Source organism: Bos taurus, chromosome 16 (assembly GCF_002263795.3).
Source record: "Bos taurus isolate L1 Dominette 01449 registration number 42190680 breed Hereford chromosome 16, ARS-UCD2.0, whole genome shotgun sequence".
NCBI lineage: Eukaryota > Metazoa > Chordata > Mammalia > Artiodactyla > Bovidae > Bos > Bos taurus.
This window is the reverse complement of record NC_037343.1, coordinates 62905315-62926371: the sequence shown is the minus strand read 5'-3', so window position 1 is coordinate 62926371 and position 21057 is coordinate 62905315. Positions and strand designations below refer to the sequence as shown.

Sequence of the window (21057 nt, the reverse complement as noted above, 5' to 3'; positions counted from 1 at the left end):
CTGAAGTAGCAAACCCTTCTTTCCTAAATCACTAAAGGATAGCACTGGCTACAGAAGCCTTCCAAGACGTTAAAAACACCATGTAAGAAAAAAAAAAAAAACAGGAAATTCACTTGTTCATTCAACAAATATTACTAAAATGTCTACTATTAGACATTTTAGAGGAGAAGGCAATGGCACCCCAGTCCAGTACTGTTGCCTGGAAAATCCCATGGACGGAGGAGCCTGGTGGGCTACAGTCCATGGGGTCGCTAGGAGTCAGACAGGACTCAGCGACTTCACTTTCACTTTTCATTTTCATGCATTGGAGAAGGAAATGGCAACCCACTCCAGTGTTCTTGCTTGGAGAATCCCAGGGATGGAGGACCCTGGTGGGCTGCCGTCTATGGGGTCGCATAGAGTCGACTGAAGCAACTTAGCAGCAGACATTTTAGATGGTAGATGGTAGATAGTTGACATTTTACATAGTACAGACATCGAAGATCACATACTCTTAAAGCTCAAAGGAGCCTTAATGAATATCAAGTCATTCATTAAGAGGAAAGGGCAAAAGTTAAATAATACAGTAACAGTTACTGTATCTCAGAGGTGAAAACTGGGAGGTGAAAACTACTTGACCTCCAGGTTACTTCATGGTTGGATGAAGTTCAAATATCTCTGTCCTGCATCACTCCGGGTGAGTTGTTCCAGAATTTTCTTCCTTCCTAAGGTTACTGACCTTTGGCGATTTTAATGTCCAGAGCTGTCCGGATTAGAGCCATCAGCGTGGAAGTGAAGTGGACGGTCATGTCCTCGGCCACTGGCATGTTCATCAAGACCAACCTCTGTGTGAAAAAGAGAAAAGAAACAGCAGGAGAAAACATATATCGAAAGAAACCTTGGCAACAAGGGAAGAAAAGAGCAGAGGTCAGATGCAGAGACGAAAAAGAAGGGCAAGGATTCCCCCGTCCCCTCCCAGTCCTGTCCCGCCCTGCTTCTCACTGAAGGCTCATTGGCTGCTGTTTTTTCTTTTTTTTTTCCCCTAGGGAATGATGCCAAATTCCAAGGGAAGAGGGACTCAGCATTCTGTAGGACTCCTCCAGGGTCCTAAGAATGTCTTTAATCAGGATTCCTAAAAACAATGTCTCAGGGAAAGGAGTCAGCTCAGGGAGGTGGCTCCATTCCCTGCTTCAGGGCTGTTCTACAATCCCACTTGTCCCATGAAGACCCCCAAAAACTAGGTGAAAAGACAGTGATGGGGGGGTAGATTTTACTTTGCTTATCTGACTTGAAAGATGCATCCTGATGCCCCCTTTTTGAGTCTTTAAATTGCCAGCACATGGTTCAACATGCAGAAGTCCAGCTTATCCAAAGGATGAGGTGGAGCAGAATGGAAAAGTGAGAGAATGCAAACAGGGTCCAGGGGAAGAGGGCTGGGGAGAGCAAAGAAGACAGGAGAGAAGGGTGACCGAGGCAGGAGCAGAGTGGGCAGGCCTTGTCCCCTTCACCCGGAGGAAGGGGATCAAACGGAAATGGCCAAATCCACTTTCCAGAGAGTATCTTGCTTTTGGAATGAATTTTTCCTCTGATTCCGGCAACCCTTGGTGCCCCCGTCCCAAGCTTCACCCCAGAAATTCAAAGAACTCAGGGCCATATAGTCCATCACCTGTTAGATGTGGAATCATGAGCATAAAGGATGTCGGCTCCTAAGCTGCACAGGAGGAGCCATGTAGTGGGGTGGATGAGGGTCCCTAATAGATGCCCCCTGTTCCAATGAGATGCTCTCTGGAGCTTTAAACTTGGAAGGAGCAGCAGGAGAAGGTCCTCCAGCAGAACCACCAGCCTAGCAGGAAGTCAAGTGTCTCTTTCCAAGGCAGGGTTTCTAACACTCCATCAAAACATCTCGCTTAATATGACACCGCAAATATGGGATCTTAGAGTGTAAGGCCAGTTTCCGGTTTCTATCTGAGTTCCACCTCTCTCCCACTGCTTTAGGCGCTTCCAGGCGCCATTGCTAGGGCATACTGCTAGGTGAATGAAAGAGCTCCAGAGTTCTGAGTCAGTCTAAATAGCAATGGGGGATTAACAGTAACTATTACTGAATGTGAAGTAGGAAATGGCAACCCACTCCAGTATTCTTGCCTGGAAAATCCCACGGACAGAGAAGACTGGCGGGCTATAGTTCATGGGGTTGCAAGAGTCGGACATGACTAAATGACTGAGTACACACAGTACTGAACGTGGAGGAAAAGTTCAGGCCTTGAGGCTCTGAGCACCCGGATGGCTGGTGACTCCTAATGTACAACGCTGCTCTAAGCAGACTGAGGGGAGTCCATCCATATCTCGGTCATGCCAAGAAGGCAGGTCTAAGGCTGAATGCAACCTGTGCCTATCATCACCCTTTCCTTTGATACTGTCAGGAAAAATGGGTAGTTGGGCTAATGGGGGAAGGGAGCTGCATTCTTCATCATGTATCAAGGGATGGAGGTCGTGTTCCTCTTTTTTTTTTCCAGATACCTAGAAGAAACCATACCATTGTTCCTTCCTATGTCATGGAGGAAGAAATTTGTTAAGAGTTTTCCTCTCTCCTAAAAATTTCTTTTTGGACCATATTTAGTGGAATTTATGCATATTTCCTATTTCTTAGTTTATCTGATGGAAGATCTTTTTATAAGCTCTGACTGCTGTCCTTCTTGCCCAAATATGCTATTCTGCAGGCCACCACTCTGCTTCCTCTTAAAGGAAACATGCTACTTACTTCTTTTCTAGTAACCCACTCACAAGAAGTCACACACTTGTAGAAACAGAATAACACATTGAAAGTCTTACAAACCACCTTATGTATCATCCTTCTGGGAACCTTCCTGACCTTTGCATCGCATCATTTCTTTTCTCCTTGGTTCCCTCCTCCCACCGTTCCCAGCCCAGCTTCCTCCCCCACGTTCTGACCTCCCCACAGCGGGATCCCATTTCCTGCTGGTCACTAGCCCAGAACAAAGGAAGGAGTGGTCTACCTTATATGCCACCTTGGAGGGACATCTCTTGCCGAGGCCTAGCGGCGGTGACATGAGAGTCAGCATTTCATACATCTCAGTGTAATGGATGCGGCCACTGCTCATGGTGGGGGTGGGGGTCGAGGGTCGGCGGGCAGGGCAGGGAGGGTGGCAGGGAAGAATGCAGACAGGGAGGAGAGGAGAACAGGCATTCCCGGGGGGAGCCAAAACAAACAAAAGAGTACAGAAAACAGGAGAAAAGAAACGAAACAAAATGGACAAACAGGAAAAGAATAGGAAACCTGTTAATCAAGGCAAATCATACACGTGTCTCCATCCTGGTGCGGATTTATATCACGCCCCACACAGACCCGGGAACGTGGCAGCAACCTTAGGTCCCTCTGCCGCGCGCTGTCCTAGGGACTGGTGTTCCCCTCCGGGAGGAGCATCACCCCATCTCCCTATTCACACCAGCCATGCCCCCTACAACACAAGCTGGTCTTCACTTCCCAGGGCTGTGTGCGAGCGGTATAAACCAGATAGACGGTGCTCCAGCCCTGGGTTAGGGGTTTCTGGCCCCCTCTCCTTGGCCTGGAAGTCAGGCCCTTCTCCTGCTCTGAACCCATAGGCGGGGGCATCGTGTATCCCGCTCTGAGGTGTGAGTGCTGCAGGAGGCGGCGGCTGGCGCTGAAAGTGGTGGATGGAGGCTGCTGCTCAGTTGGCCCGTTGCTTCCACCTGGCTCTGTGGGTAAGAGTGCTCTTTGTGTGCCAGCATGCTGGGGCCAGAAGAAACAAAACCAGGAGGAGGAGGAGCATCTCGCATGCCATGCTGCCTTCCCGGGCTCTCCCACATGCGGCCGCGATGGGTTCACCAGGGTGGAGTTTAAAGAGTCTCTGCAGAGGCAGCTGTTCGGCCTGCCCGAGTACAGGAATCACTTGCCGCCATCCCTGGCCAGTTCCTCCCCCACCGCCCAGGCTGGCATCTTTCTGGGCCTAAGTTGTCTTCCAGCTGCCGGACTGCGCTGTGCCCCAGGGAGCCTGTGCATCCCTCACGGCATACCAAGAAAGGCTTCCTTATCTCGGGGGCCTGGCCTTGGCCCGGGGCTGGGTGGAGCCACTGTGTTAGCTGGAGAGGGAGGTCACCTGTGTGCCCCTGAACCATATTCCTGGTCTCACAAATAAGCAGTGACCGGGCAGTCACAACAGACCCCTCAACGATATACAGCAGGACCTTCAGGCAAGAACTCTGCTCTGGAGCCCTCTGGGCTCTACTGAGACCTTCCCAGACCCTCTGAGCTATGAAATTTTCCCACACCCCATAGACTATCCTCTTCACCTTCTTTACTTATCCTCACCTCCTGCCCTCATTTTTTTTTTAATTGTTTCTCAGCTTTCTGTCCTATAGCTTTCATTGGGTTGGCCAAATGTTTTGTTCAGGGTTTTCTGTTAGACCTTATGGAAAAAAATCCGAGCAAACTTTTTGCCCAACCGACCCAAAATAATTGCTTGGGACCAAACTGTCCAGAATGGGGCAGGGGTAAGTGTGGTTAGCATCACACTTTTCTACTTTCTCTATGGGAGGATACTACTCAAGTGTGAGAAAGAGGCGCTCTATCTCTAAGGGAAAGAAACCAGAACTCCTTGCTGAATTAAAAAGATTTCTGCCTTCTGTGGAGGAGGGAGAGGTTCCTCTGAATTGAGGTTCCTCTAAATCCACAGAATAAGGTGGAGTGAGAAAGAAAGAGAGGTGAATGAGTGTGTGTGAAGAAAACAGAGGTCAAAGCAGCCTCTGTTATTAAGTCCTCAGCTCTTTTTTTTATCCTCGTCCCTCCCCCATCCCCCAAAATGCCCTTCTTCCTTGGGTAACAGCTGCTGGTTCTGGAAGGGTTTGGACCTCTTTAAACTCAAAGGAAAGCAACATGAAGGTTCCCTCATGTGGCGCAGTGGTGGTGGAGCAAAACGGAGGGCGGGGGTTGGAGGCTGCACCCCGCTGCCGGCCACGGTCATGGTCACGGTCATGGCTGGGGACCGGAGGCAAACCTTGCAAGCCACCCTGTACGGGCAGTTCTCTCCCAGGCCCAGAGGCGGCGAGATCACCCGCACTAATTTGTACATATCCTTATACGGGATCCTGCCGCTGTAAAGGAAGCACAGGTGGGTTAATAGGACACTCAGAGAAGGGGAGGAGAGACACGACAGCCTAGCCATGAAAGGGACGGCCGGAGGGGGATGGATGGCTTCTTTCCTGGGGCCTGGCAAAGCCAGACCAGGAGAGGTGGAGGACGGTTAGCATCAGAGAACCAGCACCTTGCAAACGGCACGGACCATCACTCTGCGAACTACACTGCCTCCGATTTTCCAAGGAAATCAATCCCTAGTGACCATGAGCACCCCATGATGTGTCTGGCCCGTACCTGGCCAGCTGCGGCAAATGGAGTTTGGCTCCAGCTAGGCCTCTAAGAACCAAGTCCACCAGTTCACAAATGCCTCCGACCGCCATCAGGAGCAGATGCCAGGCTGCTGTGAAGCAGACTGCAGAGCCCTTTGCTTTTCACAGACACTGCTTACAGGCAGCTACTCAGACCCGCGTGTCAGGTGGTGGGAAGTCAGCGTCTTTCTCCAGAGTGTGAGAGAGAAATTTCCCATTAGGCTAATTAGCAAGGTTCCCAGTTGGCAGGAGGGAACCTGTGAAGGACTTTGCTTCTCTTTGTGGCAGATTTTCCCCCGAGTGCCACTTGGGCAAATGCTTCTCAATGTGGTAGGAGCTTGCCTGGGATCTGTGCCCAAAAAGCAGCCTGCGAGTGAGCCACAGGGCTCTCCCTCCAGTCCTGCTCCTGCCACCCCACCCATAGACAGCCTGGTCAGATCCAGTTAGAATTCCAGGACCACAGTGGCCCTTTCACAGAGCCTGCTAGAGACTTCTGGCTTCCTGTGGAAAGAAGAGAATCGACAGTTGATTCATTTTCAGAGGCTAAAGCATCTGCTCCATGAGGGGTCAGAACCAGTCAGCAACGGCCAGAGATCTGTGGGTCTGGACACACCCTGGTTTAGATCCAGGTTTCCACCGCAAACCATAAGCGCACACCTCCACCTCCAAACATCCAGTCCTCACCAGCCATGTCAAGACGACAACTTTGCCCCAGCTCTGCTCTTCTTAATCTTTTCTTGATTTTGCTGTTGATTCTTCCTCTTCTTCCAAGTAGCTCAGCAGTACTTCCAAGTCTCTTGACTCTTGAGAGGAGGTTCATTTTACCACGTGTTCTTTGGTTCTTATGGTGGTTGAGGCGTGAGTCCATTGGCTCTGTGGTCCACAGGCTGATGTACTTTGCAACCCGTCTATCTCCTTTTTGAAGACACTGGCCCACTGCACCTTGGTTAGTTTCCCTCTCATCTCCTAGAGAAGGCCAGGGAAACTAACCAGGACAAGTCACGCTGGGAATTTCAAAGCAGATGCAAGAGGTTTTCCTTGGTCTTTCACAGCTCATGTGTCTGAGTCTCATGATTAGTCCTCATGGAACTGCTCTTCCCAGCAGATGGAAGAACTGGGGAGCAGCATGTTTAATGAACAAGGGACTTGGGTCCCCAAATAATGTGAAACCACAGGAAGTGGAAGTTTTTGAGAGCCAAGGGCTCTCACCTGAGTGAGGCTAGGTAAGCAAAGAACACCTTTGCTGGCAAATAGTTTCTTCTCTTTCAGGTGAGGGCTAGAGGTCCATTCTTGGTGTCCTGATCCCACGGCCATCCAGCTTTACAGACACCAATGTCTCATACTTTCTACTTCCTTTCCCATATGCTTATTAATGATAACAGAAGTTACATACATGATTTAATATAATCCTCACAACCAGCCTTCATGGAGGGGGATCATTACCACTATTATACAGCAGATATGGGAGCTCAGAGTGGTGGAGCGACTCGTCCAAGGCCACACAGCTGACAAGATGCAGGCCTGGCTCCCTTCGCCTGTAACACACTGCCCATGGCCTTCTAACCATCCTATCCTACTAGAAAGCAGGCCCAGAAAGTAACCACCATTGCTCAGCTACTGTAACAATAACGGATTTAGAGAACTCTGTGCTCTAAGGTGTTAATAATTACTGAGGGGATGAGGAATTCCTATGTGCTCTTCCAACGCCTAAAGAAGTGACCCAAATACAACAGCCTCACAGGAGGACAGGTTTGGGGAAGAGTCTCAGACTATGAAATGGTTCCAGGTGGAAGCAACGTGGTCCGCTCCTATGAAGGATGGCATTTCTTATAGTATTTTCAGAGGGGGGCCAGAATGGGTAGATTTGTGAGATAAGATCCTAAGACTAAAATAAGTTGGGACAAAGGTCCCATGGAATGCGTGCTCACAGCACTCTCACTTTGCCTTCCACTGTGAGGACCAAAAAGGTTGCCTTTGAACTTGAAGCAGGGATTTGCAAACTTTTCCAGTAAAGGGTCAGATAATAAATATATTATTTTTAATTTGAGGATCATACTGTCTTTATCACAATATACAAAAACAGCCATAAACAATAGAGAAATGGGCATAGCTGTGCTCCAATAATACTTTATTTCCAGATAAAGTGAGCCACACTGAGCCTATGGGTTATAGTTTTCCAGCCTCTGCTTTAAAGTCCAGAAGGCACAATTTCACTTGAGAACTATTGGAAAGTGAAAAAGATCCGGGGAGGTCATCTCTGCAAATTTCTGCCATTTAACTCAGTTCCATGTAATAAAAACCCACATGTGTTTAAACCATCATTTTGAAGAAGAACTTGCTTGGTTGTCTCTATAATTTCAGAGTTATCTGAAATTGTACTTTTGAGAGGGATGAGAGAAAGAAAGGACTAAGGTGGCCAGATGTCCAGCTGACCCAGAGAACCCTTGTCAACCCCTCTGTGACTCAGAGGAGTCCACTAACCATTCTGGAAGCTCCTCTGGGGATTGAACTCAAACACTCTGAGTTGCAGACTGTCTATTGAGATTGTCAAAGGAAAATGCCCGTTACAGAAGGAAAGAACAGGGAAAGGAAAACGCAGAAGCTAAGTGGTGCATGGCATGCTTGATCCCAGAGCCAGTCTGAGGACCTGGCCTCTTCCCCGGACCACAGCCAGGAGGACTCTCCTCTCCTTCTGCAACAGGCAAGAATGGGGTGGCTCCCACCCCAACCTCCTCCTTGAGAACCCCGGGGCCCTTGATACGGGCCCCAGAGGGGGTGGCCAAGAGGCCTACGCACCATGCTGCTCTGTCATACTCTGCCCAGACTCGGACAAACTCGTCCAGATGGTGAGGCCCCAGGATGGACGAGTCCCGAGTCAGGTACTCAAAGTTGTCCATGATGACAGCCACGAACAGGTTGAGCATCTGGAGGGCGAGGGGGAGAAGGGGAGTTAGGGGAGACCCAGAGCAGAAAAACAAACTGCGAGGCAAGTAAAGAATTCACAAGTTTGTAAGGCTAAAAGTTCCTAACCATAGCCCAGTTGATCCTGCTGGAGGCAACGCATTTTCACAACTGAACCATACATCTCACGGTGCGAGTGCTATGAATCCACTTTACTATGCCACTTTATATTTGCATAGTACTCCTCAGTCACTTTTGTTATCTGTTCAATTTCTTTCTTTGTTACTGCAGCAGCAGAGGGAGCAGCAGTAGCAACACATTCTCAAAGGCCAGAGGAAGTCAAGGCCCAACACCAAGCCTCTCTTCCAGTCTCCCTTCCCTACCTGCGCTCACCACAGCTGCTTATCAGAGACCTGGTGGGATGCCTTACAGTGGATGCTGGGCTTACTGTGCAGCAACCTGAAGCTGTTCACGGCTCTCAAGTGCTTCCGAGACCCTGTTCTCCTGCTTACTTGTTCAACAACATTTATTGTGCACCTTCTGTGTTCCAGACAGAGCTCCAGGTGCCAGGGGTGGGAGGTAAGAAAGTTCGGGTCTGAGATATATTTCCATGACTAGCACATTCCTTAAAGCACAGCAGGTGTTCACTAGATGCTGTTACTTGAATATTCTTAAAGACATTTAGTATTCTGCAGAGACGACTGGCAACATACAAATGTTACAGATTTTAAATATATATTTATATATATATTTGGCTGCACCGAGTCTTACTTGCAACACGCAGGCTCTCTTTGCTGCCACACTCCAGCTTCTCTCTAGGTACAGCAAGTGGGCTTAGTTGCCCTGTAGCATGCAGGATTTCCCCCAACCAGGGAGCGAACTCACATCCCCTGCACTGGAAGGCAGATTCTTAACCACTGGACCCCAAGGGAAGTTCCCATAGACTTCTTTGAGAGCCATGAGAGAAACATGCACAACAGGGACCGAAAAGTGTATGGGTTTGAATTTCACGTAATCTTCATGTCAGGATATATCGTTCATCTTTTTTGTCTGAACTACTGATGAAGGCAAAAATCATTGCGAGCTCACGGGCCATACAAAAACAGCTGGCAAACTGGATTTAGCCTGTGGTCCACGACTCGCTGGGCTCTCATTTAGATTATGCAAGAGGCAACAGGAACCATTAAAGAGGCTGACCTAGGAGAAAGAGAAAAGCTATGTGCATTCAGGCTGCATCGGTATCAGGGTGGACGGTGGCTGGCAGTCCAGGCAGAGAGTTGTGAGGTGCTCCTGAACCAGGCCAGTGGCAGGACAGCAGCCTGGATACAGAGCTAAAGGAGGTGGACTCAACAGGCCTTGGCCACAGTGAACAGTAGCACCCAGCACTATTTCCAGCTTCCCAGGGACACACCCCTTGCCTAGTCTCAGTTAATACAGTTTAGTGGGGCACTACCATGACCCAGGCCTCAACCAGCCACTGAATCCTGTCCCCTGGGCTACAGTGCTGGTGATCCAATTAAGGCCAAGAAAATGGCATTGAGTCTTCTGAGCAAGAGAACTTGTTTTTCCTTATTGGCCTTGAATATGTCAGGATTGAGGTCTAGAGCTGCTGCTGCTGTTGCCATCTTGGAACCACGGGCTGGGGTTGTTGGAGGAGAGAGCTCGTGTGGAAAAACCTGGGGAAGAGATCTGTCAACAGAGAAGGAAACCTAATCCTGGGGATGATGTCATCTGAGCCTCAGAGCAAGCTCACTTAAGCCTGTCCTGCCCAACTCTTCATTTATATAAGCCGATAAAATCCCTTTCTGTTCATGTCGGATGCAGCTGGACTTGCTGTCACTTGCAAAGGAAAGAATCTTGCCTGACAGAAATGAATCGCCTGTGGGGGGTGAGCAAATGGAGCCTCTGCTGCTGATTCCCAGGTGAAGCGGCTGGGTGGGTGAAAGTGCCCAACAGACAGGATATGCAGACAGGATACTTAGGATCAAGAGAAAGTCTGCAGCCAGGGCCTGCTGGGAGTCTCCTCTGCAATACAGAGATGGCTGGTTGCATCCTAATAACCAGTCTCCTCCCTCCCTCCCTTCTCCATTCCACTGCCTAGAATGGAAGCGGATCCCTGGAATCCAGTTGTCTTCTTACCACAAAGCTGAGGGACTCTCGGTGGAGGTGAGGAAGCAGAAGGAGGGAAAGAGTCTGGGGTACCAGACACTCTGTGACGTCACCATAACCAGCCCGCACTGCCTTCCTCCAGGCTTCACTGACATGCCAGGAAAATAAACAACATCCCCCCTGGTAAAACCACTGTTATTTGAGGAGTTCCGTTTCAAGCAGCTGAATCTAATCCTAACATGGACTTTTCTTTCTGTCACTGTGACTGGAGCCACAGTGAAATTTATTTAATCACTGTCCAGGTTATAGAGGGTTTTCCATATACAACTGGCTTCCCAGGTGGATTAGTGGCAAAGAATCCACCTGCCAATGCAGGAAATGGAGGAGACACGGGTTCTATCCCTGGGTCAGGAAGATCCCCTTGGAGGAAGAAATGGCAACTCACTCCAGTATTCTTGCCTGGAAAATTCCATGGACAGAGGAGTCTGGTGGGCTACAGTCCATGGGGTTGCAAAAGAGTTGAACATGACTGAGAGACTGAGTACACAGCACCATTATCCCTTGGCATCTGCTGAGAATTAGTTCCAGGACCTTCCCGGATAACAAAATCTGTAAGTGCTCAAGTCCCTTATGTAAGCTGGTAAAGTACCAGGAATTCCCTTGTGGTCCCGTGGTTAGGACTTGATGCTTTCAGTGTGGGGGCCCAGGTTTGATCCCTGGTCTGGAACTAAGATTCCACATGCCATGCACAGTGTGGCCAAAAAAAAAAAAAATGGTGTAGTATTTGCACATAACCTATGCACAGCCTTCTGTACACTTTAAATTATCTCTAAATTGCTTATGATTCCTAACACAATGTAAACGCAATGGACATTTGCTGGTATGTAGCAAATTCAACTTTTGGATTTTGGAACTTTATGGAGTTTTTTTTTTTTTTTTTTTTTTTTAACATTTTCAGTCTGAGGTTGGTTGAACTCATGGAGCCAGAACCCGCAGAAAGGGCCGACTGTATCCACACATTTTCTTTACACTCCTTTCCAGACTCTATTATTAATGTTAGCAAAAACTATCTATTTGTATTGTTATTCCTTTACATTGGCATAGTCTTTTATAGCGCTGTATATATATTCAATGGCACCCGACTCCAGTACTCTTGCCTGGAAAATCCCATGGATGGAGGAGCTTGGTGGGCTGCAGTCCACAGGGTCGCTAGGAGTCGGACACGACTGAGAGACTTCACTTTCACTTTTCACTTTCATGCATTGGAGAAGGAAATGGCAACCCACTCCAGTGTTCTTGCCTGGAGAATCCCAGGGACAGGGGAGCCTGGTGGGCTGCCGTCTCTAGGGTCGCACAGAGTCGGACACGACTGAAGTGACTGAGCAGCAGCAGTAGTGTATATTCACACCTATCATACGTTTTAATGCTTGTTCTAACCTTTTGTGAGGCAGGTTTAATTACCATCAGCCCTTCAAGGACACAAGCACTTCCTATACACATTTGTATTCTTTAGTTCCAAGCACACAGCCGGGTACATCCCAGCGCATCGGTAAATCTTTCCAGAGTGGTTGGTTTGTCTTGAGGAAGCTGTGTGACTTGCCCAAGGTCATGAAGTCAGTGTAGGGCTGAGATTTGCAAGCCTATCATCTCATACTGAATATAGCCTCTTTAAAAATAACATTAATGTGAATTATGCAGTAGCCTCTAACTCAAAATTCTAAAGTACTTTATAGTCTCTAATTAATTTTCCAGTTATATCTTTGGTTTCTTTTAAAATATTTATTATTAAACATTTAAATGATGGAAGATAAAATGGAGATGTCTGCATGGCCTTCTCTATGCTCCCCTTCCCTCATGATGGGCACTAATATTCCTGTATGACTGTCACCTTTCAATCCTAGGTAACAGAGGGACTGGATGGCTTCACCCCAGTGCCTAGCTCAATGTGAACCTTTTAATGGCCATTCAGTAAAAATGAGCTAAATACAGGAATGAATAAATGAAAACTCTAATTTATATCATCATTCTAAATTTCCTTGCAGTCATTTTCATTATAATTTCCTATTTATAAATAATGTTTTTCTTTTTTTCATTAAAAAATGTTGCACATCCACACGTATCAGTTCACTGTACAGATACCAGTCTTATCACTGAGTACTTTTTCTTTCTATTTTACAGAAGCTACAAAAGGGAAGGTGCCTTGGCTAAAGCTAGAAAGCAACATGACCAATGTGGGCTCCCCACATCTCCAATTAGTTCATCCCCTGCTACACCAACCTGCTTGACACCCTTACTAGTCTGTCTGTCAGCCACTTCACACATGGACATGTGCCAAGTCCCTTATGGGTCACTTGAAAGAGGTAGAAACGCCTGAACACCAGGCAAGTCACTTCGGGATGCCCAGCCATGAAGCTGGCCGCTTTTAAATGGCAGCACTTTAGTTTGAGACATTTTTTGTGCAGCTGGTGGCATTAGCAGGGGAGCTGAGCTGAGGGATGTCAGGGTGGCCAGAAACACGGCACTAACCCTTTGAGTGACCTGGTAGCACCTTGCCCATCAGTCTATCACCACTTATCTGACGGTGCAGGGAAGAGATTTCTGGAAGCTGCTGTGCCAAGTCAGGCTTTCTCCCAAAAACAGAATTCAGAAGGCACCTGGGGCTTCTCACCATTTTCTAGATGGGTGTGCTTCATACATTACTCAATATTTACCAGTGCTAGAGCAATTGTATCCTTTCACATCTATCAAGTTGGCCAAGTGCCATCAAACATAGCAACCTACGAAAGAACCACACCTATTCCATTGTACATTGTCATTTATCCTGCTTCGATTAATGCTGTCCCCTTAGAGTTTCACGGTACATTTTCTCAAAGGGTCCAAAGGTCTCCGAAAGAGAGATGGGATTCTCAGCTCTGCTTGTAAGATAAAACACCGGAGATACAGAAGAGAAAGATTTACTCTGGGTCACCACCAATTCAATGTGACATTTAATACTATGTTTGCTGAACCCCATCCACCCCCTCATCACCTCTCCTCACGCAGTCCTACCCTAGAAGGAGCAAAGACGTTTCTCAGCCAACAAAAGCGACCCACCCGGGTGTCTGACAAGCACCCTGGCCTCCAAGAGCTCTCTTGAGGAGGACCTATTTCTCAACACGGGCTAGAGCATGTGACTGAATGTACACAGAAGGAAACCTCTCGTCTGTTTATCAGACAGGTGGGCTGGACCCCTCTTGAGCTGATAGCTCACGGTTGCTCACCAGGAAGGAGCAGAAGAAGATGAAGGAGACGAAGTACACGTAGGCCAGGTCGGTGCCACAGCGCTCGCTCTCGCTCTGCCCCGACGGCGCAGTGGTGTCGGGCTCACAGCCCTTCTCCCCGAGACACGACAGCATTATCTCCTGCCAGGCCTCACCCGTGGCACTCCTGAATGCAAAAACAACTCGGTTAGTAGTAGCAGGTCTGCACGGCCCATCCTCTCCTTGGCCATCTTCCCAGTTCCGGCATCCCTTCTTTCCTCCCTAGGTTCCTTTTTCGCCCAGTTAGCCTCTGCCTGTGCTCTCCATCCTGTGATGGAGAGTGCCAGGGAGGGCTCCTGGGGCTCTGCAACCTCACACACTGCTTCTCTGTCTTCTGTTGACAGTGGTAGAGAGGGCTGTGAGACTCCCAGACCCCATGTAAACCTGGCCATCTATGTTTCAGCCTTTTAATGGACTCTGTCCAAAGATTCCCCCTCTTTGAGCCCTAGAGGAGGTGCAGAAGTTGCCATTTGCATACGGAGTCAAAGATGCAGAGGAAACTTCCTGAAGTCAGCAGGGCGGTCTTCTGGAGGCCCCACCACCATCCCACCCCCATCTATCCTCACAGGAGCAGAGCAGGCAGACAAAGGGGAACAGGCAGAAAAGGTGGGTGACTGTCTCTCTCTCTCTCAGGAGCGCTCCAGCCACCGCAGGGACGGATCCAGGTACCTGAAGAGCAGCATGAGGGACCCAAAGAAACTCCGGAAGTTGTTGTGCCGGTTGATGTGACTCTCCTCATCTAACTTTATGTTTCCAAAGACCTGGATGAGAAAAACAGCAGAAAGCCCTGAGCATCAGTGAGCAGTGGGACCTGCAGGGTCAGTGGCGTCATGGTAAAGAAGCCGTTTGCCAATGCAGGAGACGCAAGAGACGTGGGTTCGATCCCTGGGTCTGGAACATCCTGTGCAGGAAGAAATGGCAAACCCACTCCAATATTCTTGCCTGGGAAATCCCATGGACAGAGGAGCCTGGCAGGCTACAGTCCATGGGGTCGCAAAGAGTCCGACCTGACCGAGCACATACTGGCAGGGGCGGTAACTTCACCTACATGGCTCCTCCTGACGGCCTAACCCTGAAGCAGACAACTCAAAACCCAGGAAGGCTGGCAGACCCCACGTTCTTGGCCTGATACGTGTGAAGAGTTATATTCTCCTGGGAAGCGAGGAGGAATGCTTGCAAGGACCATAGAAGGCAAGATCTCTGGAAGTCATTCTGCTTAGATGTAGTTCCTCCCACACCTAATTTGGTCTTTTAATTTCTATGATACCTATTCACCATGGCATTCAAGCTGTCTGTCAACAAGATTACCCCATGATAGGCGTGCAGGGAACACGTTACCCACCTCTCTTCCTGTCTCAGCTGGTAATCATCAGAGCATATGTATTTGCAGAAGATGTGGTTTATTCTTTATAAAAAAGAAATAGGCAGATGCTACCCTGAAATTTGCAAGCAGTGTAAGTCAGAGAGGGGCATGCTTATCTTCCTGGGATGTGCTCCCATCCAAAGAGTCACACCTTGGAAGTGTGATACGTCTATAACCCAGGCCCATCAGATGAAGAAAGTCTGGAAAACTTGATACTTGGAAAAGGAAAAAGAAAACAGGTTTGGGCAGATCTGGCTACAGAGTGAGTTTTCTAATCTGCCGTTGCTCATTGGGCTTAGAATGTGGTTACTGTGTAAATTCATATGGAAATAAGAGGCACACACAAGACCTCTGGCCACAGAGAATAAGGATGAACTCCTAGACACAGTGCTGCCTGGAGCCAAGGTGTATCCCACATCTCTTTAGATGGGAAGTGAAGTAATGTGAAAGTCGCTCAGTCGTGTCTGACTCTCTGCGACCCCATGGACTATACAGTCCATGGAATTCTCCAGGCCAGAATATTGGAATGGGTAGCCCTTCCCTTCTCCAGGGGATCTTCCCAACCCAGAGATTGCAGGCAGATTCTTTACCAGCTGAGCCACAAGGGAAGCCCAAGAATACTGGAGTGTGTAGCCTATGCCTTCTCCAGAGGATCTTCCTGATCCAGGAATCTAACTGGGGTCTCCTGCACTGCAGGCAGATTCTTTACCAACTGAGCCAGCTATCAGGGAAGCCCTCTCTAGATGGGAAGGGTATCCTTACACATGTACACATGATTCAGATCTGCCTCAGGGTCTGCTCTCACAAGGCAATGTTTGTGCAACTGAAGGCTTACAGGTCACTTTTCCAGCCTTTTGGGATAATTTTCAGCCTGTATTTAACATGCTTCAGCTTATCTAATATGTGCTAAATGGAACACACTTTCCTCCTAACAGTGTCTGGAATGTGTGATTGAGGAACAGTCTCTGCTATTTTGCTCAAATAACTCCCACTGACACCTGCTTGGGGAATTTGTTCTCATAGCTGATTTTCAAAACCTAAATACTACTTCTCTCTCAGGGAGAATGGAGGTGGCAAGCTAGGTGGCACTGGGGAAGGAGGGAAGGGAGATAAGAAGGCTGAGGGCTCCCAATCAGACAAATAGTAGCACTGAAAAAAAATCCCAGCCAAACAATCAAACCTAGTTCTGGATGCCCCAGGAGGAAACTGTCACATATCCTTGCCCATGTTCATGTCTCCTTCTGTCTTTCTTTTCATCCTCTTAAAACACAATCCACAACTTATCCCTGATTTTCACACACACAACTTGGTGTTTTTTCTCCCTATGACTCTCCTGAAGACTTCATTAGTTGTCCTCTCTACGATTTTCTCAAACACCTTACCAATCATGAACTGGCCAGAGGGCACACTGTTATTTTATAAAAGTTATGTGTATAATAGTCAAGGAGCTATTGTTAAGCTGAAAGTGCATATTTATTACAAAGGTGGCCTTTAAACTTTTTCACCTTTTTTTAAAGCTTGTCACTTAGTCCTTGTCATTAACCCAAATCTCCTATATCATAAGGAAAGGCTATGGAAGAGAAAGAAGGTTTGCTGAGACCCATCTGCACACTTAATGAAATTATAGGCTTAACTCTTGTTTTCACTTGGGATTGGGGTTTCCCAGGTGGCACAGTGGTAAAGAATCCACCTGGCAACGCAGGAGATACAGGGGACAAGGTTTCAATCCCTGGATCAGGAAGATCCCCTGGAGTAGGAAATGGAAACTTGCCCCAGTATTCTTGCCTGGAAAATTTCATGAGCGGAGAAGCTTAATGGGCTACAGTCCATGGGGTCGCAAACAGTCAACCATGCCTGAGCAACTGAGCACATACATACAGAATTTTAGAACTAGAAGGGATCCATAAAGCTATCTATCCAACTCCTCTGCTGCACTGGTGGTGATGATGTCCAAGAGAGGTTCAGTGATCTAAGTTTGCACAGCTGGTCAGCGGTGGAGCTGAGGCCTACAAGCCACACCTCCTGACTACTAGCAGCCCCAGGGTTCTTTCCCAAACCCAGCACCTTACTCCTTTTTACCCTCAGGTTTGTCTGCAAAGCTCTCTTCTTCCAAGAAGCCCTTGAGAATTCAGAATAACAATACTTCTCAGAGATACATCCTGTTGCTATCTCTGTCTTTCCAATGCTTCTCTACTCTCCTTTTGCTTTTCTGTTGGTACGGATCCCCCTGCTTTGTTACGGCTATACGAGAAATCTTTCTAGTAACAAGCTAGGTGTCTGCTTTTTTTTTTTTTTTTTAGGAGTCTTCTTTATTCATGGTGTGGGTTCTCTATCAAGGGCCACGATGAAGACAGCCAGCTAAAGGTATGTCAAAATGGGGATGCCATTCCTGTCTTGGTAGAATGGGAACAGTGCTTTTATTTTTTGGAAATAGGTCTACAGGCAATAAATTATTACACATTATGGCTACTGTAAATATCACAATGTCACAACTGAAGAACTTTCCACCTACCACTGAAGAGTCAAAGAAATACTTGTGTTTCCTTGTTGGTGGGAGGAGAGACAGCACAGAGAAGGTGCAGACATGGGCTGTGGAGCAGACGGAGCTGAGATTTAAACTCATCTCTCCCACTTACTATCTAAGATCTGGAGTGTGTTGCAAGTTCCTTACCATGCTAAGCAATAATGGAAACAGTGAAACCCACCTGTAAACATTTTCACATCATTCCTGAATACATTAGTTATGTATCTTGTGTGTCCTGTATTTATGTGTTTGTGTATAATATATACATATAGAAGGGAGAGAGAGAGGAAGAAAGAGAGGAAGGGAGAGGCAGGAGTAGGTAAGAGCACACATTCAGCACAGTGTCTAAAACACTTAGGAATTCAAGTGATAGTAAATGGTATTCATCATTATCAGTAGTATCACTAACAGGTATTAGAGATGGTGTTATTCTAGTTTATTTTGCTTGAAGATGAAAAGGGATAAGAACTATTTTGAAAGTGTTAGTTGCTCAGTCCTGTCCAACTCTTTGCAACTCCATGGACTGGGGGCCTCCAGGCTCCTCTATCCATGGAATCCTCCAGGCAGGAATACCAGAGTGGGTTGCCATTCCCTTCTCCAGGGGATCTTCCCCCTTAAGTGTGGACAAACAACAACAACAACAACCTAATTTAATTAAGTTTCATTTGGCTATTAAAGAACATTTAAATTCTAGAATCAAATGCTTCCGAGTTAGAAAGGACTTAACAGAAGTCAGCAAGACAAGCTTCAGCTGGGATTCAGCTTGCAACACACCCCTGACATCATCATTAAAGCTCTACTGAAATATCCTTTGTGAAGAACTCATTACTTTTCAACCAAGTCTCACATTTTCTGACATCTGACATTCTATTGTATTTTTGGAGAACAAAACTCTCCAGTAATGGGATTAAAAGATGAACAAAATTAGGAAGTGCAGGCAAGAGAGAGGAGCAAAAAGACGACATTTCAGATAAGCTCTAGAAAGGGCTGCCGACATGGCAAGTCTGGGGGATGTGAGCAGTGGCTCCAGGTGGCAGCCACCACTGAGAAGGCAGCTGGCCATCCAAAGGCAGCCAGACTGCCTGACTGCAGGAGACGGCCACGTGGCTGAGGTCTTACACCAGGGTGTAGCCTCCATATCTCCAAGTCAGAAAGTTGGCCTCTTGGAGCCCAGCAGAGCCTGTGTACCCAACCGGACAGGTGCTGGGATATGCGGCAGGGTGTTTATGGTAGGTGTTCACCCACCACAGATGACCACTGCCTTTTGAAAGATCTTTCGGCCCCTTCTGCTCAGTGGGCCTCTGGCTACCTGCATGAGTACCCAGGGTGGGAACCTCATCCATGTCTCAATCTTGAAACCAGAAAGGATATGCTAACCCAGGAGAACCATCTGGCAGGCTGCATGGTCCTTTGAGAGGTATCAGTTGGAATGTGGCCCATGGGTTTCCCAAGGACTGGGCTCACTGCCAGGGATTCTGAGTTGTTCCCAATCTCAGCTGTTTGGGGTGTAACTCACATACATTTTGTGTCTGTGTCTATAAGAGAGCAACCACCAAATCTTCTTCTAGGTCTGGTTCAAATATGGGAGGCTCCTGAGATATGGACGATCAGGAGTCTCACCCTCTCCTTAGTTTCAGGGGGCACCCTCTGGCCAAGAACAACAGCATTATCTTCAGTGGAGTCCAACTGCTTGTGAGGAAGCACCAGGACCTGACAACCACAGACGAAGCCCCTGTATCAGACCACTCTGATCACCTGGGCAACCTGAGTGGGGAACTGCATGTGTGACTTCCCAAGGTCATGCTGCAACAAGATATTAAAGTCAGCCTCTGGGTAAGAGGCTTCCCTGGTGGCTTAGTGGTAAAGAAAGCGCCTGCAATGAAGGAGATCCAGGTTCAATCCCTGGGTCGGGAAGATCACCTGGAGAAGGAAATGACAACCTACTCCAGTATTCTTGCCTGAAGAATCCCATGGACAGAGCAGCCTGGAGGGCTACAGTCCATGGGGGTGCAAAGAGTCGGACACGACTGAGCTACTAACACTTCAACCTCTGGGTAAGAAGGGATTCTTTAAAGCACCTTGAATCCTGCAGGCTCAGGCTGGAAAGTCAGAGACAACATGGGCAACAGCTATCCCCCATCAGGTTCCCAAGGCACCCACTCACCTGCATCCCAATGATGGCATAGATGAAGAAAAGCATGGCGATCAGAAGGCAGACATAGGGAAGGGCCTGGAAGGAAGCAGAGACACAACCATGAATTTCAAGGCAGGCAGCTCCGAGGTCAACAAACTGCACCCCAGGCAGTGCAAGTCTCAGTCTCGCCCTGATACTGACTTAAACACAGGGCAGCGGCTCTCTGATCCCCTGGAATGTTCTATTTTGGAGTTCTGTGTTTTTGCAGATGTCCACATTGTCTGATAGGTATGCAAGCTGTTGGCCCCAGAGAGGTTTGTAATTTCCTTCCTCACCAAGAATATTCTCAGACCCAGAAAAGTGTATGGCCGGGTCTCTGAGGGAGAGCTGGGAAAAATTCCTGGGTCTGGGCTTCATCCCACTCTGTATGCAGAATATTAATAACCTGGGCAATTATGATGCCAATTACACAGCAAGCATTCAGCTTTGACTCCCAAATCCCCGTATTACCCTTCCCACTCCTTCACTCAACACGAGGCTCCTAATGGAGCACTGGAAGCAGAATGAATCGGCTGGGGTCTCAGGCATTGGTCAGTTCCTAGAAGGCGCCTTCAAGCTCTGATGAAACATCTTTTTCCAATGTTTAAGCCTGCTGACCTTTCAGTCTGTTTTGTATAAAATTCCAAAAAACCTTTCAAAGTGTGAGTGACCACAAAACCCTGCTGGGAAGCTACGTAGCACAAGTTTCCATCTTGTGCAAGCTACCTGCCCCTCAGGGATGACAACTCTTTAAAGGTGGAGGTGAAGCGGTAAGTGGAGGAAAAGGCAGGCAGGGAGCTACCCCTGGTGGTTGGGGGAGGGTGAAGACATAGGGCAGTTTGGTTTGATGGTCAGGGTGGGCACTACAATTCTGGGGGATCTTGGTGCTGACAATGGAAGCCCCTTGTTTTCACCACCCAGGAAGCCTCCCTGGCAGTTCGTGCAACTCCAGGTCTTCATTCTCTCAAGTGTGTACAGCACGACTCCCAGGAGGGCAATTGAAGGCTTTCAGACTGCATGAGCCAGGCAGAGCTTCTCAACGGTGCTAACTAAATGAAGAGTCCTGGGAGACTTTTTACAATTTGAATAAAGAATAAACATGAAAATGAAATTGAGAGTTGGTGGGAGAACCCTTTCTCCAATGGAGTGCTGATTCTCATAGTCTATGAGGAGTGGCTACATTCCCCAGGGGCATGTAAAGACACCTTCTGCTGAAAGGAGAGAGCAGGGAGGCAGGTTTCTGGCCTCTTCCCATCACCTTCTATGTCGTGCTTCCTGCCTTTACGCT

General features: G+C 48.0%; 1 protein-coding gene across 3 annotated transcripts in view; it reads right to left on the bottom strand.

Annotated features, from left to right (window-relative positions):
- The window catches only part of CACNA1E (calcium voltage-gated channel subunit alpha1 E), a 337992-nt gene that overhangs the window by 23224 nt on the left and 293711 nt on the right, over positions 1-21057 (bottom strand). For all 3 annotated transcript variants that reach the window (XM_015475247.3, NM_001191123.3, XM_024976061.2), the window contains 6 exons: positions 19761-19826; positions 14379-14470; positions 13671-13836; positions 8197-8324; positions 2994-3090; positions 719-824 (listed from right to left, as the gene is read on the bottom strand). In XM_015475247.3, coding sequence (XP_015330733.1) covers positions 719-824; positions 2994-3090; positions 8197-8324; positions 13671-13836; positions 14379-14470; positions 19761-19826 — 655 coding nt within the window. The remainder of the gene's footprint in view (positions 1-718; positions 825-2993; positions 3091-8196; positions 8325-13670; positions 13837-14378; positions 14471-19760; positions 19827-21057) is intronic.